Here is a 16,046-nt window from a genome sequence, read left to right on the forward strand (position 1 = left end):
ACAAACACAATATGCAGACAAAGCCATGTACAGGACATAAACATTTGTGTCCAAGTCAGTATTTGCATCGACGGGATCCAATTCAGACATGTTTCAATCAATCAATAAAGCAGGAGAGAAGAGAGGAGTCATTTATTTTGATAGGGCTGCTCTTCAGAACTACTGTACATCAATATGAAACAAAAGCCTGGCAAAAGCGGACCAAGAAATCCGTTGACCTCCAAGTCATATTCCTGACCAGAAAGTCTTCTTTCTTATCACAAGAAAAAAAAAAAAAAGAACCAAAATATCAAATCATGACAGATTAAAAATAGTCAAGACAGGCAAGTATGAGCACAACAAAGGGGAGGAGACTGGGAGGGAGGGAGAGAGAGAGAGCGAACGAGCCGGAGAGCAGATGATTAAAATTCTGAAGCAGTTCAGAGAGATGGGGCGGCTCAATTGGTATGCAAGTGACGTTTCTCACCCTGAATGCGTTATGAACTTGCGGCACTCTAATACGCCATGCAATCATAAGCACCAGATGGAACAGTAGGCCGTACATGTCCCATCAAACCCCAGCTTGTCAGGAAGATGTATTAATGTACCCTCTACGTTTTTTTTTTCCACACAATCCTCACTGCCGTCCCTTCGGACTTCCACATTTCTGAGCAGTCGGTTCCCTCCCTGCTCCCCGAGCACAGCTCCTCCAGGGCTGCCTCATATGCGCCAGGTGGTGCAAAGAGTCATTTCATTCCATCCTATCAAATAAGGTGAGGGCAGTGGGACTGCGGCAGACTGTGCTCACTCAAGGGTTACCAGATGCAGCAGCTAACAACCTGTGCAGTTTAATATTTAAAGAGACCGCGCTCTTTTCTCCTGTATATATATTTTTTTTCTTCAGAAGTTTGAATTCTAGAAAAGCAGAAATCGAATGAGTTTCCAGCCACTTATGCAACACACACAAAAAAATCAGTACAGCCTGCATTTAAGAATGTTCTTCCACAGTCAAGTTCAAAATGCATAGACTTTTAAACAAAACTGAAAGCTAAATATAATTACCATATGAGGTTTTTTTTCCCAGACCCCCTCGTCTCACTTTCTCTTTCGGCCGAGAGAGAGATTTATTGCAGAATCAGTCAGAACCGGCTGTTGAAATAACCCCCAACTGACATTCAGAGCACAGAAAGGCCAGAAAAGACCGTCCCGCAGAAACTCTGCACAGCTCTAGAACAATAAGAGTTACCACTACCACTATTATTATAGGCTATAAAAATAGTGAAAAGTTTTAGATTTTAGGTTAAATCGGCAGCCGAAAACCTAAAAAGAACCCCTGTTCTTCTGCTTGATATGCAATCAAGGGGAAAAAAGAGCCACCATTAAAATGAATTGATCTTAAATTAAAGAGATCCCGAAACTAAGTCAATATATCTCTTAAAATTACAAACATACTGCTGGTAGCGACAAAGAGAATCGGCCAGCATCACATTAAAGACATGAACAACTCAACTTTCTTAGCATTGGACTCTTATCTAAACCAACAAATCTTTTTTATAATAATGGTACTTTCAGTGCCTCCCCCTTCAAAGCTCCCCAGCAGTACCATGTGTGTCTCGGTGTAATAAGCAGCACTTTAGCGATGGCGTACTACAGCAGGAAAGGCTCTTGTACAACAGATGATGGGCCTGGACACACAGCTTGACATCAATAGGCCTCCCAGTTTGTGTGGAGATATGGTCACATTCTAGCCAAGAAGGCTGGGAAACTGTCCAGTGAAAACACTTCAATTAAATCAGCATGTTCTTTGTAATTTAATTCACGTTTGAGGCACCCCCAACCCCCGACACCTCTTATACCCATGGTGCTTACCATATCTGCGATTACAGACGTCCTTTCCTCAGCTTTGACACAAGCATTAAAACTGCAAATTGCAGTCTGCTATCTAAAACATTAACTGCTATATGTCACTGGTAATTTTGTTACTCTCTCCTGCAACAATCACGCACATATGAGCTCCAATGTTAAAAGGAGTCAAGTACACCACAGCTATAAATGCCAAATCAATTTTCAACAGATAATAAAGAGGTTCATGTTTTACATCAGTGAAATGCTATTTTACTACACCAAAATGTGAGCTAATAATATATTACCCTGCTAAATGGAAACACAGATATGCTGTTAAAGTGTGGGGGGGGACGATCTGGCGGCAGAATGACGGTTTATTTCTGCTGGGACCCCGTCTGCAAGTGTTTTGAAAATATCACATGACAGGGGCCATGTGTTAAAAATTATAGCCAGTTAAGTTCTCTGCTAAGAAAAATATGTAGACAATTTATGAAATGCACTCCAGGATGGAGATGTACTAAGTAGAACCAGATTTGGAAAACAACCTCTTTTTTTCTTTTCTTCTTTCCCTAAAACCTTTTAAAAAAGCATTTGCAGTCACATCTGGCAAGCAGGAGCTCTTGGAAAGGGTGGTCTGACCTAATGCAAGGGCATTTCAAATAAGAACAATATCATTGGTGTGCGGCAGTGGCCACAGTCACTAATGGCTCTTTCAATGGAACAGACTAGGGCACTGCTCAAGGCAACAATAAGACATTTACTAGCTGACATTGGGAGCCATGCACATTAATTACAACATGTGCTTTGTTGTAGCACCTTTAATGATCGAACTAAAAAACAAAGCAAATGTTACTTTATAAGAATGTACTGTATAACAAATTATAAGCATACACCTATTTTCCCTTTTTTTGGTATGCACCCATTTCACTCCTGCCAAGAATTGACTCAACACCTGTCTCTCCTGAATTCAGGGAATAAAACGCTCATCTACTGTTGTTTTGGTGGCACAATAATTTGAAATTTGGGGTATGTAAGCATGTCTATGAAATGAAGTCTGTATAAAGTTGAAGCAGAAATGTAGTGGCTTGAATAATCAAAGGCAAACACATGACAGTCTAGCTATATACTCCAGAAGAAATAATGTGTCTGTAGATAATCGTTTAAATTTAACCGCAAACACCACATTATTCATCCCTGTGCTTTCCACTCTGAGCAACAATGTCTGAAAACTATCAACAACAAGCATAATAATAAGGGAAATATCATACATTTAACATACCACGTCTAAATCTAACCACAGATGGACAACAGTTTCTTTATAACAATTACAAGAACTGAACAGATTGTCAGGCAGTTCATTCTAAATAAGAGTAAAAAAGTGCAGATGGGTGTCAGAAATAGCCAAGTGTCAGTTCTGCTCAAGTATCCCCAAGCTAACACATGCTCATGGTCACAGCTGTTAGGTGCATTCACAGTATTACAGTACAATGGTTTCTTAGCACCAAAGACTGACCACACATACACAACTCCATACTTCTTAAAACCCTGCACAATTGAAAAATCACAACCGACACAGAGTTCCGCAATGTTGTTTAAAATTGTTCTTACCTATAGAGCTGGGCCTTAATACTTCTATATTATGATACTTAATAATAATAATACTTTAGAATACTTAATACATTAAAAATAACTCACAGACAGGAATTCCAAATGACATTGAAATAAAAAGAAAATGTTGATGAACCCTTTTTCCCCTGTCACTGTTATAACACCCAAGCAACACCACACAAGTCCAAGAGCAAACCGTCACCAGCTCAAATTCGTTTTTGCTTTTCGCGTTACAACTAAACCAATTTATCCAAATGATAAGTAACACAAAAAAAACAAACAAACCCTATGGGAAAACAACTGAAAAATACACAGTGATGCAAATACAATGCCTTGTTTCTATTTTCTAAGAGAGTGAACTAAGCAAAAATACCTTCACTATTCCACCTTTTATTTTACCTTCTAAATATCCAGCTCATAGACACTCAGCAAGTATATAAAAAAAAAACTGCACCCAAGAAGAGTTACTTTCAACCCCTGCAGTACCTCCATGGATATTTCATACGATTTTCATTTGATCATCTTTCAGCTTTGTCATTAATCCTCTTAGCATCCTAGTCTGTCAAGCCCCAGCTCTCGCCACGCCGCTGTCCACAGGAACAACAAACCTGCTATTTGCAGAGTACAGATCGCACATTACTCACGACAGCCCCTCGGACTCAGAAAGCAAAGAAAAAAAAACCGGTCGCCACAACGACGAGCAGCAGGACTACGTACTTGCAAGCAGAGCAGCAAGTTAAGCCAAAACACCATCTGCAAGGTGAACGGGCTGTGCAGTCTCTTCAGCTTGTCCTCCTCCAGTAATCCCCATTAGCAGCCAGCTGCAAGCTTTCTTCCTGCCTGTGTTATCTAGAGACTGGGTGTTTTTATCAGCCACATGACCACGTCCAATCCTCACAGAAACTGCCAACACAATCCAGCAGCCAGAGCAGTCTGCTAACGAAACACAGCAGCACATCGCTATCTTGCTCGCATTGCCTCCTCAATCTGGAAGAATTTAGTCCATTTTCAATTTGACGCCTGCTTAAGAACGTGCCTGTGTTTCTCTGCTTGCACAGGGTCAGATGTGGAATTATGCAGGCACGGCCAACGGGCCACTACTGTTTTCATTCATAATTTTTAAAGGGCAAAAGAGATGATAGGGCACTACTTAATACCTACCCTGTACAACATCCCCCTTCTTTTTTATGAAGTTCCATCCAAATAACCAAATTGCTGATAAATGAGTTATAAGTGCAGTCTGCCAATTTAATTATACAACGGAATTGCAGACCACAAAGTAAGAATCAGCACCAGCTGGCTTTTGAAAAAAGAAAATATACCAAGAGGCACAACAAATGAGTATTGAAACCAAAAGCATGCTACGTTTTTAATACTTCTCAGTATACTTACAACCCCAAAGAAAGCATCCACCAAGTGCCAACAACATTGAAGTAACATTGTTCTGCCACTGAATGGTAACTTCATCAAAATTAAAACTCCCACCTCCCCTCTGAAAAAAAAATAAATACTAACGAGCTTCTTTCACAAAAACTGCGAGAATGTAAAACGGAGGAAAAGCACTGTCCAATTTAACCTCACCACAGCGCTAAAATCTGGGCTCACCTGGCATCCCGTAACGAGACCCGAAGCTCACGACAAGACTCCCCTCCCACACACACACACAGACTTTTGTCGGCGTGTATCTCAAGGCAAGTGGACTCCGAGCTCTCTGCCCCCTGCTACGGAATTATCACAGAAGAAGGCACGAGGGGCCATCGGGGCTGGCGGCAGCAGCCTAGCTGGAGGGAAGAGACCGGGCGTTTTTGCCAGGCAAAGACAGATGGAGAGCTGACACTCCGTATCGCACTTGGAGCAGAAATGTGAATGATGACAGGAGCACATGTGGCCTTGAACTGAGCCCAGTCTCTTCAGGCAGAACAATGACAGGGATGCATGCGCAAATTATCTCAGCCCGAGCCCCCATCTCAGCTGACTTGCCGGAACCATACATTTCATGGCAAAGCGTGAGAGGGGGGTGTGTGAGAGAGAGAGAGAGAAGAAAGCAAGAAGTGGAGGGAGAGTGAGAGAGAGAAGCAGAAAGGAATGTGGAATGCAGATCAAAGAACAATTTCCTGAAACACGCCACCTTTGTATACATTTTCGGTGCTCCATAATGTTTCTTTGTCATCTGTTTACCATTTAAGGTTTTGCTACAAAACATATTCTAGGAAGTATCAGTTTCAGTATTGATTGCACACGCTTGGCTAAAACATCTACTGCTATAACATTCCAAAATTAATTTCTTTAGAAGGTGTGCCTGTAATTTAATATACCTAAGTGTATTGTAATTAAATACAGCAGCAAAACATTTACTGTGTAAAACCCATGTATTACTAAGCACCTTACTGAAAGACAGCCCTTAGTACAATTCTTTTATTTTCTCACTTTAAAAATGGTGAACAAGGTTTTTTAACAAGCCAAAGCTTCTTATGTTAATATTTCTTTTTTTTAAATTGTATTACTGCTTCTGAGTTCAAAACACTTTAATCGGAAACAGCTGGGAATTTCCAAGACAGACGACTGCAAGTTATTCAAGCTACAAACACTAATTTTCACATTGCAAGACCATCTAATATTACTTTAAATACTATTACAAAATTACACAACCATGTTTAAACAACGTTTAATCAAAGAATCTAGTGGGGACACCACAGTTATTTTAATGACAACATTATGAATTTCATTTTGCTTTCACCTTGGGAACACATACTGTCTCGCAAAAGCCTTGTTTAAAAAAAAATCAATTTTGTGCCTCATAACAAAGGATTAATATCTCCTTCTGCTCTTCTGTTTTAACTCTCTGGAGTGGGGCAGCCCCTCCTCTCCTTACTCCCAACCCTGGTTTCTTTTCGTCTCGAGCTGCCTTCACTGCATCTGATTAACATATGTCTGGGTTCTCATTCCCTGTCAGCTTGAATGCATTTCTTCGTGTAGCCACCTTAAACTGCTGATGAATTCCATGTGGGAAAACGGGGGGGAAAAAAAAACTGACCATTTTTTTTCCTTTAATAATATGCCCTCTCCTTGCTGATGGAACAGCCTGTGGCTTCTTGACAAATGGTGTCAGTTAGTAAACATTTCAACAGTGATGTAGCCTGCAAGCCTCACCTAATGCAACAGAGCTCTTAAAATTCCCCTATTGTCAGAAGAGCTGAGAGCTCAAGAATAGCAATGATTGTGACAGTCTTCTGACAAACGGCAGCAATCATTCTTCCTACGAGGATTCATCCTTAACAGCCCAGACATCCTGCGAGAGTACCCTGCGATTTTATTTCCTTTTGTCTCTTACAACATTAGACATTTATCCAACCAAAAGCTACAACTGAGTATGATTTAAATTTTACAGAAAACCAATACATAATTATGTAAATAGTTCAGAAAAAACACACTAAGAATCACAATCACAATTTCAATGCACCATTTTTTACTGACATTAAGAAAAGTCACAGAAATTAAAGGTTTAATAGAATTTTATTTAAAAGTTTCTATTCCTGTGTGAAAAGCAACAGGATGCAGATATTTCAGTTGTTTCATTTAAGCAGAAACACAATACTTTATTGTACCTATTTTTTAAACAAAAATTGTTTGAAAAAGGGTAAAAAATAAGACAAGGGAAATTAAGTTTCCTTTGCTTATGGACTCACCAACCCTACTCCAAAGTTACAGTATCTACTCACATCTGATATTATAAACTGTAGATATTTCAAATGTTTGCTCCTAAAACAGGTAGGTTTAATAAGAAGCTAACTGCAATTAAATAAAGAAAATGTATAGAAACACAGACAATAAAACGGCAACACAGAACCTAATGTACTGTATTAAACATTTTTCTAAAAAGTTTGTACTTAAATTTAATTTTTAATTTTAGTACTTAAAGCATTTATCTTCTTGAATACTATTAAGTGACAAGAACATCATAACCTTTTAAAAAGAATTATTCTAAAACCCAAGCTCGAAAGCATGCTAAATCAGGCGATTTTTCAGCTCTCCTCTGGCTGTAGCAATCTTTGCGTTAAACTGCTGCATGTCAGCATGGCCCCTGGAGATTCTCACCTACAAGTCTGTCGGAGGAACGAGCTGACAGAAATGTCCTGTATCCCACACTACACCATTTCAACACTTCCACACTTCACGCAATGTCCTACACCTGCACCAGAACGTCCTCTCATTAGATTGAAAAATTCACAAGTCTCACAGCAGTCCATCATTATTCTCTGCCTAAAGACCCTTCCATTCATGGTTCTTATCTGTACTGCATAAAAAGGTTGTAACATCTCTCCCTACATTGAACTGCCTCTACTGCAAAAAAAAAAGAAATCAAACAATTCACTTGCGGCAGCAATTTAAATCTCATCTGATTATTTAGCCTCTGCTGTTCTGCACAGATGATGCAATCCTATTATACACAGGAATGGCAAAAAAAAAAAAAGAGTGCCCGTTTGAAAATATTTTTAGAGTCCAGACAGACGAGTACATAACATATTTATAAGTAACAGCCGCACACACTTAAACTATCAAATCATCACTTACCATTAGACAACTGAAAGTAGGAGAAATGCATTTGCTTCAGTTAAGCATCTGCAAAATAGAGAAGTTGCAGTGTCTGAATTAAGCCTTTTCTCTGGGTCTCTCCAGTTTTCTCCTCTACTTATAGCCCCTCTTAGGTTGATACAATGTGAATTCATGACTCTGCTCCTTGGGTATTAAGTGAGTTAATTTAAAAGAGCTGCGACCTCATTGATTCCATTTGAATGCAATGCACCAAACCAAATAGTCTTCTCCTGCCCCCATCTGCCTGCCACCCTCTTTTGAATGCACTGGGAATTAATAGTAAGATATATTCAAACCAGCCAAATAAAAGCCACTCATTTAAGCCCGGGCTGCATTAACAGAGTGAAAGAGTAATAAAAAGACAAAAAGACAAAAAACAAAAACGTGGGCAAAGGAGATTCGAATAGAGCATTTTACTCCAAGAGCTAGCTTTAACAAAGCTGAATGGAGCTCATTCTGACTTTTTTTTGTGCAAGACTTGATAAACTGAATGCCGTAGCACTCCATGATGAGCCAATGAGTTATTGATGAATGGTCACCACAGCCTCCCCCTCTCATGGTGGGTCTCTTGGCTGGGGTGGCGCACCAGCTTGGAGGGGCGGATTCACTAATGTCCGAATTTCCACACTTGCTTGTTCCTCTTTTTTCTCTCGGACCACTGGCCTCCAATCAAGGCCTACGGGGGAAAGCAAGCCTTTGTGGTCCAGTGGTAGGGAACAAAATGGACGAATTAGCTGTGCTTTCATTCGCCCCTCTTTTTTTTGCTAGACCCCAAAGGGCCTGATTTTCCACACAGCTGGAAGCTGTTAGTGTTTTCTCAAAGAATCCCACTGGCAAGAAAGACCCACCGAAAGTGAGCTCTGTCAGGGAGAGAATGGCTCATGTGTTACTGTATCTAGAACTAACCAAGGGAGCCTAACTATATTTTTTTAACAAACAGAGTCTAACTGCCAATTAAGTCAGTACAAGAGTGTGATAAATGTATAGAGGCAACAGAGACAATGGATCATTGCTGATATCTTGAAATACAAAGAACTACAAAGCACAAAAACAGTGATGAAGAAATAATGACAAAGACACCTCTCTCTCTTTAAGCAAAACATTTTTTCCTCAGGCAATACCAATACTGAAAAATATCAGTCATAATGACTCTAAAGAACATTACAGTTTTAAAACTATTTAGGAAAATCATTGTGCAATGTGCATGGAATCAACTTGTATAAACATTTATCATATTTGTTTTAAATGTAGTCATGCAGTCTCTTAATTTGTGATTTTCCATCCACACAGGGCCAGTTTAATAAACACTGGACCTATATAAGTTTTTATACACCGATTAATCATTCTTTTCAAAGCCACTATTAATTACCTGTAAAAACCTTTTTTTTTCTGGCATGTGTAGAGGTAACATCCTCACTTCATTCTGCACACAGTTAACACAGAATTTAAAATTAGACTCTTCCATTGATGTCTGCAAAAAGCTCAATTTCTTACTTTCTTACCTGCGCTATTAATTCTTATGGTCAAAACTGACAGCACGGATACTTGAAATTTTATTTTTGTCAGCAGGATTGTGGACCATGTCTGACCCTTTAACTATAAGCTACTGCAGTATTATTATTATTCCAAGATCATTTGCAAGATTTCATATCCTTATAAAAGGGTATAAACATATCGTGCAATCAACTGCAGCAACTGACCAAACTGTAGGGGGCTATTTACACTCTCTGAAGTTGTGAAAATAAGATGCAATCCGAGCACAATTCTCTAAGCCTGAACTGGAGCATGTCTCCGATACTGTAAAGAGCTTTCATAGATTTAACAGGTATTGTGTTGGAGATAAAATGCTTTGTCACACTCACATCTCCCCTCGCTGACTGATGAAGAGTTGGTTCTGTTGAAATGCAAGGGCCATAGTGTATGCTCCAGTGAACTTTCCCACCTCCCAGCAGCAGAGACAAAAACCCGTAGCTCTGCTTCTGTGCAGGCTGCCATCTGGACAGCTTTCTCTTAATGCTTGCCCTGCACCACACTGCAGGCAAAATTTCAAGGCTCTATAGTTCTGTGGAGCTATTCATGACATACCAATTTCACATTTTCTGCTTGTACGCTCACAACAATAAATGCTAATGAGGTCAACAAACGACTTTCTGTTAAGAATTACCCTCTACACACACACACAAGCATATAAACAAACACATGCAGACACACTGCTTATGTCACTCATGTTAAATAAAAAATGTCACTTGAATATTTTTTACCGCTAGAAAGTATAATTTAAAAATGCACCATGCAGTTATTGTTTTTGCATTCGTATTGCATGTTCGGCAATGGAATTATTTAGATTAAACAATCTCAAAGACTGCTTAGCATTTTGTGTATCTAATACCGTAACTCTGCTGTTGTGTTTAATAGGATTTTTGGCTCAGACAGTTCCCTGACCACTCACCGACATTTGAACAGAGGCCAAACACTCATGATAACATACTATAAACAGTCACTTTCCAGAAAATTCTGATGAAATACTATAGTCCTGTGGTATTAAGGGCAGGAAACAATTTCATTTATTTTAAAGAACTTGGATTTTTCATATTAAAACCAAGCAGCAGCCTTCACTATTTTACTTCCCAGCACTGGTAAATGTATACTCCTGAAAAACAGCTCTGCCATACTGCACACAACCTGCGCCTTACTGACAATGGGATTCTGTCATTCACTAGGTGGAGCTAGAAGTACACAGCACTGTGACATCCTCAGTTCATCATTATTTACTCTATCAAGCAGTGGAAAGCAAGGAATAATCATAATTAGCAGCTAGTCCTCCCTGCATGCATAAACTGTCTACATTTTCTAGTCAAACTAACAAAACACGAACTACTTTCAAATGTCTCACTGCTGCAGTATCAGCCAGTGCCTGGCTGCTTTTAACCCTTCTTTGTGTAAAGTACTGCTTATCACAGATAGACGCCACACGCAAGTGTCCAACATTCCTTTGATTTTAATACACTTGATCATTGATTATCTGGCACCCTAGGGCAGTAAGGGATTGCTATATGTTCTGGAATTTACTACAGGCTTTAAGAACAGCTTATTTTTGCACATTTTATAACAGTGCTTTTTTGCGTTTTGTATGTGTTTTTCAGTGTTTTGAATCGTTCTAAATAAAGGATGAAGTGCTTTAAAACACAAACAAAATACATACATTTAAAGTATATAGTGTTGTAGAAACAATTCTACTTAGTATATAACCATTACTTCAGCTTATTTAGAGCCAAGTACAAAGCATTAAATGTAGCATAATATTTAACATAATGTAATATTTAAGGAGAAATACAATAGTCTGTAAACACTTCTGTCAGATAAACATTTGTGAGAACAGTCTGTAACTGCCAGAAAATGGAAACCAGACTATTGATGATCTACTTTACTTATCAAATACATTTTGCAAAGAAAATCCTCAGTGGTAGCTAACCTCTCCTTAGTGTTTACTCAGCGTACAGTATGTCAAAACATAATAATGTAGACAAATAAGATCTTTAAATTGGTAGGACTTAGAAATAATTCATTTTCTAATTAAGTCCCATTTTCTTCACTTTGCTGCGAACTAGAGTAGTCCAGACCATTTGAAAAGTTAAATTAAAATCAGGAAGCCTATTCCATTTAGTGATACAAATACCAGGGCCTGTATCCCATCAGTTTTCCATTAGTCCCTTCGTTAATTATTTTGTTTTAGATGGTATAAAGTAAAACCAAAATAAAAAGGAAAATAACTTCAGAACAAAGCAATACATATTTAAATCATGTCTTCCCTTCATGATGAAAATTCCCCACCTCACTGCAGAGAAATCCTTGCATGTTGCCAGACTGCCTTTCTCTCCAGGTCTCGATGTGCCAGCCTCTGGTTCCTAGCAATACCGAGGCAGTCACATGCTCCACTATTCCCATACTATTTTTGACAGAAACAAACAAGCACATCTGTCAATTAAACTGAAGATTGGACAGCAAGAAATTCAGCGCTGGCAGGAACTGCTGGCCACTGTATTGCCGATAAAATTGAAGGATTTCCACTAAGATTTCTTTTTTTGTTCTAGGTTCTTAAAAAAGAAAACAACAACAACAAAAAGAAGAAAAAAAACAGACAAATCTGTCAGCGTAGCTGGGGTTAGTGCTCAAGAGGGCAAAACTGACAGGAACCTCAAATTCCTGACCCAGCCCTCTTCCACACAATGGCTCCTGAATGGAAGGAACCTGACCCAGGCAGAGATAGCCCGCTGTCAGGAACAGGCCCTGACGCTGCTGGGCCGACAGGGCCTGCCTTGCAGGATGTCAGAGCAACAGACTGGTGCCCCGAGATATTAGATTTTCACACACTCAGTGCCTGGATGTTTTGCTCTTCAGGTAATTAAACACGGAAGCCAGGATGGTGTGTACGAGTCTGACCCCGTTTCTGCGGCTCCACGGCTCGGCATATCTGCTTCCGCAAGAGCTGCCTGGAGCATCAACAATTCTTCGGATTTCACACACTCCCACTGCCCAGAAACACCCCCCCCCAAAAAAAATGATGCTGTCTAAAGGTTTAAAAGTTTTTTTCAATTAAAAAATGTAAAGTCAGCAACCTCGCTCAATGCTATGCGAGTTTTCAAACCAATTTTTAAAAGTTTGCTGCCATGATATTCTGAGCACTGTTTCCTCCTTTTTTCCCCAAGCCTAACAACACATAAAGGACCATGACTAGTGTTTAACCTGATACACCTTAAACAAATACTCCATCCATCCATTTTCTCACCGCTTTGTCCAATAAAGTCGAGGGGGAGCTGGAGCATATCCTGGTAATCAGCGGGCGCAAGGCAGGATACACCCTGCACACACACAGACGCAAACACACTCACACCAGGGTCAGTTTTCCCACAGTTTTCCAATTAACTTATCAGCATGTCTTTGGACTGTGGAAGGACACCACAGCTCCTGGAGGAAATCCCACGCAAACACTGGGAGAACATGCAAACTCCACACAGACAGTATCCCCAGGAACTGAACCCAGGGCCCCGGAACTGTGAGGCTGCAATGCTCACTTCTACAGATATTGTTTTACTGAATTATTAAAAGACAATGAAAGTGCACTAAAACTGGATTACATTTTTTTCTTTTCCATTTTGGAGCTCTCGAGGGTAACTTTCGCAAATACATATGTGAGTGGTGTATCTGTTTTTTTTTTGTTTTGTTTTTTTACACAGAGTCCTCCGTCTCTCTCTGAAATATCTTCACCTCCAAGAGAAAACTATTCATCGGTCTCACTCTGGTGTCAAGAGATCGAAGCTGTAATGAGGATCCCTATTGATCTTAATTCGTATCAGTTTTATGATTGATGTATTTAATCTCCCTGATATTAAGGTAATACTTTGATCTTAATATTTCTATTTTAGCGATAAAGTACAGTGCTAAAGAACAATCACTATTACATACTGTTTATTAAATGACATTTATGCATTAGAGAATCATGGGTTCTGTGCTTTAAACTGTAGGACTGCTACACCAGCATTTATGTACAGCAGGTACAGTTCTAACAATGTTTGTTAAAAGATCTATAGATTAAATTAAATTGTGCATTTTAGTCTTAAATATGCTAAACAACTAACCATTTCTTATACAATAAAGACCTCTACAGGAAATGTAGAAGAACACAACAAAGGAGTGTGAAACATCCTCAAAACAGAGAAACACTGGAAAAACAGCCAGTATATGGAGGCTTTAAAAATAGGGTCACACCTTTCTGATGGTGTAAACCTAAATAACTGAAAATGGCATCACTCTACCTCCTTCACCTTGTTGAACTTTAAATAACTAACTAGAAAAGAATGACAAACATTTACACAGTTACAGTGAGATCGGGGAAATTTCTTCACAACATCCATTTATATCGTAGGGCACATTCTGCAGCACAGTACCTGGTATGATTACATAGCCTAGTCAATGGCATCCCACTAGATTCTGGGCCTAAGCCCAAGCTGCCCTGATGGAAGATGAGCAGGAAGACCTTGAGCCATGCCATTGCTTACTGCCTTACCTCAGGGGACCTTGAGGCACTCTGTAAAGATGTTAGGCCTAGCTGTCAACCTGCTGTGGTTTCCATGCCAACTAATAATGCAGATGTGATTCGCTGTCTCCAGCAATCCAAAATACAAGTTATGGAGGGCTTATTCTGACTGCATAATGCGCCATACAAAGTTACGGTCATTACTGGAAAATCTTTAAAAAATGGATTACCATAAACGATGAATGCGAACATTCGGTGGCATGATGTTTTGTTAAATCTTCGAACCAGATCAGAAATAAAATACCACCTCAAAACATGTGCGGTTATGTTTGACTAAAGTAGCGACAGACATTTGAGTTAACTATTTAATTGAGTAAATACAATCTAGGATTCATATCAAACAGGATCTACAAAAATCCCACTCTGGGATACCACTGCACTGGATTCAGAATATATAACTAATCTACTGGTGTTAAAACCATCATCTATTCAACAGATTAAAAAAAAGTAAAATGAGAATATGAGAGGAAAATGTGACATGTCTAAATGTTCTCCAGTTCTTGATGGCTTAATGCATAAGCAAAACCCTTCAAGCACTGAATAAATAATTTTGATTTTTCAAAATAAATAAATACATTTGATTTTTCAACTTAAACTACACAACAGACTAAAGAAATGAGTCTGTATGTTTACCTCACAGACATACGGCGTTGGAATAATGCATTCTACTTAAGTACACATCTTATGAAACCGCAGCAACAGGAGCTCTAAATAAGATTCATGAGGACTACGCAGTATAGGAGCATATTGTTTCTCAGTGTCCAACACAAAGAACATTAAATGAAAACAACTGGCGCTCATCCAAATTCCTATAGAGAGAAAGAGTTTCAAATAAATTGATTTCACGCAGCAGACTGACCTGGGATCAGTGCAGCGTAATGATATACACTGAGCTCTGTGTGGGGTAAATCCACCACAGCTACTCAGATCCTAACTTTAACAGTATCCGCTGAGGACAAATGTACTTCCACGTAAAAAAATAAATATATAATACGAATTTCTACCAGGGGCTTAATTTTGACATCTGGCATATTATTACATGATACATATGCATTCATACAATAACTAATCTAGCAATGAATTTCAATGTATGTGAACAGACTTGAAGGACTTATAGAAGATAAACCGAGAGGCACTAAATACATGACAAATGAGCAGTGCAACCAATGGCATTTTAAATTAATACTCGACTCGTAATTGAAACTTTCTTCGCTCGAGTCTTGAGATGAATGGCACTGTAGTACAATGGAGATTTTCCAGAACGTAATATGCATCAACACAACAAAATATTTCAGTAGCATTTACTGAAGTAACGAAATTCCGATATTTCCACATTTGAAGTACATGGGTTAACAATGAAGGAACCCTGGCACTCTACAGTGAGCAGACATTCCTAAAGGATTTAAAGCTCAGCTATATGAGTTATGTCTTCCTCCCTTTTCATAATTAGCAATACCAGAAATTTTAAAATCAGTGTATTCTTGTGGTTTTGCGAGTTTCAGCATTTTCTTTTTTATGGGCTAAAACTCTACATATCGGTGTATTCACTGCAGAGATCTACAGCCAAGCCCATCTGAAAAAACTATAACGCAACTCAAGTCTGCCAAGCAGGCTGAAAACATTTGTCTTTAAAGCCATTCACGTAGTATTCTTTATTTAAAAAGGCCGCTTTGGCACAAAATAAAAAGGAGTACATTCAAATTCCATTGCACTACTAAAGAATGTGTCATGAATTGTATTTCAAAATACTAATTAATTTCTGACAATATATAAATACCTCAGCCTATCATTAATTCCTTTGATTTTTTTGCCACCTTTACAGAGCTTATGTACACATAAAGGTTTTATTATACTCTGATTTCCAATTTGTGTGGAGGATGATGTGAAGAAATATAAATAATGCATTGCTCAATACATAACCCAAAGG

At 38.9% G+C, this 16,046-nt stretch overlaps 1 protein-coding gene across 8 annotated transcripts in view; it reads right to left on the minus strand.

Moving 5' to 3' along the window:
• The window catches only part of runx1t1 (RUNX1 partner transcriptional co-repressor 1), a 67,514-nt gene that overhangs the window by 36,375 nt on the left and 15,093 nt on the right, over nucleotides 1-16,046 (minus strand). The window contains exon 1 of one of the 8 annotated variants that reach the window (XM_088600675.1): nucleotides 11,857-11,878. The exons of 2 other annotated variants lie outside the window; for them this stretch is intronic. Coding sequence is in view for 2 of the 6 variants with exons in the window: in XM_088600677.1 (XP_088456803.1) it covers nucleotides 8,005-8,035 (31 nt within the window). In the remaining 4 variants the exon portion in view is untranslated. 5 more of the 8 variants (XM_088600677.1, XM_088600671.1, XM_088600673.1 and 2 more) reach the window with 5 other exon arrangements.

This window comes from Lepisosteus platostomus, chromosome 12, assembly GCF_059453375.1.
Source record: "Lepisosteus platostomus isolate fLepPlt1 chromosome 12, fLepPlt1.hap1, whole genome shotgun sequence".
Taxonomy (NCBI): domain Eukaryota; kingdom Metazoa; phylum Chordata; class Actinopteri; order Semionotiformes; family Lepisosteidae; genus Lepisosteus; species Lepisosteus platostomus.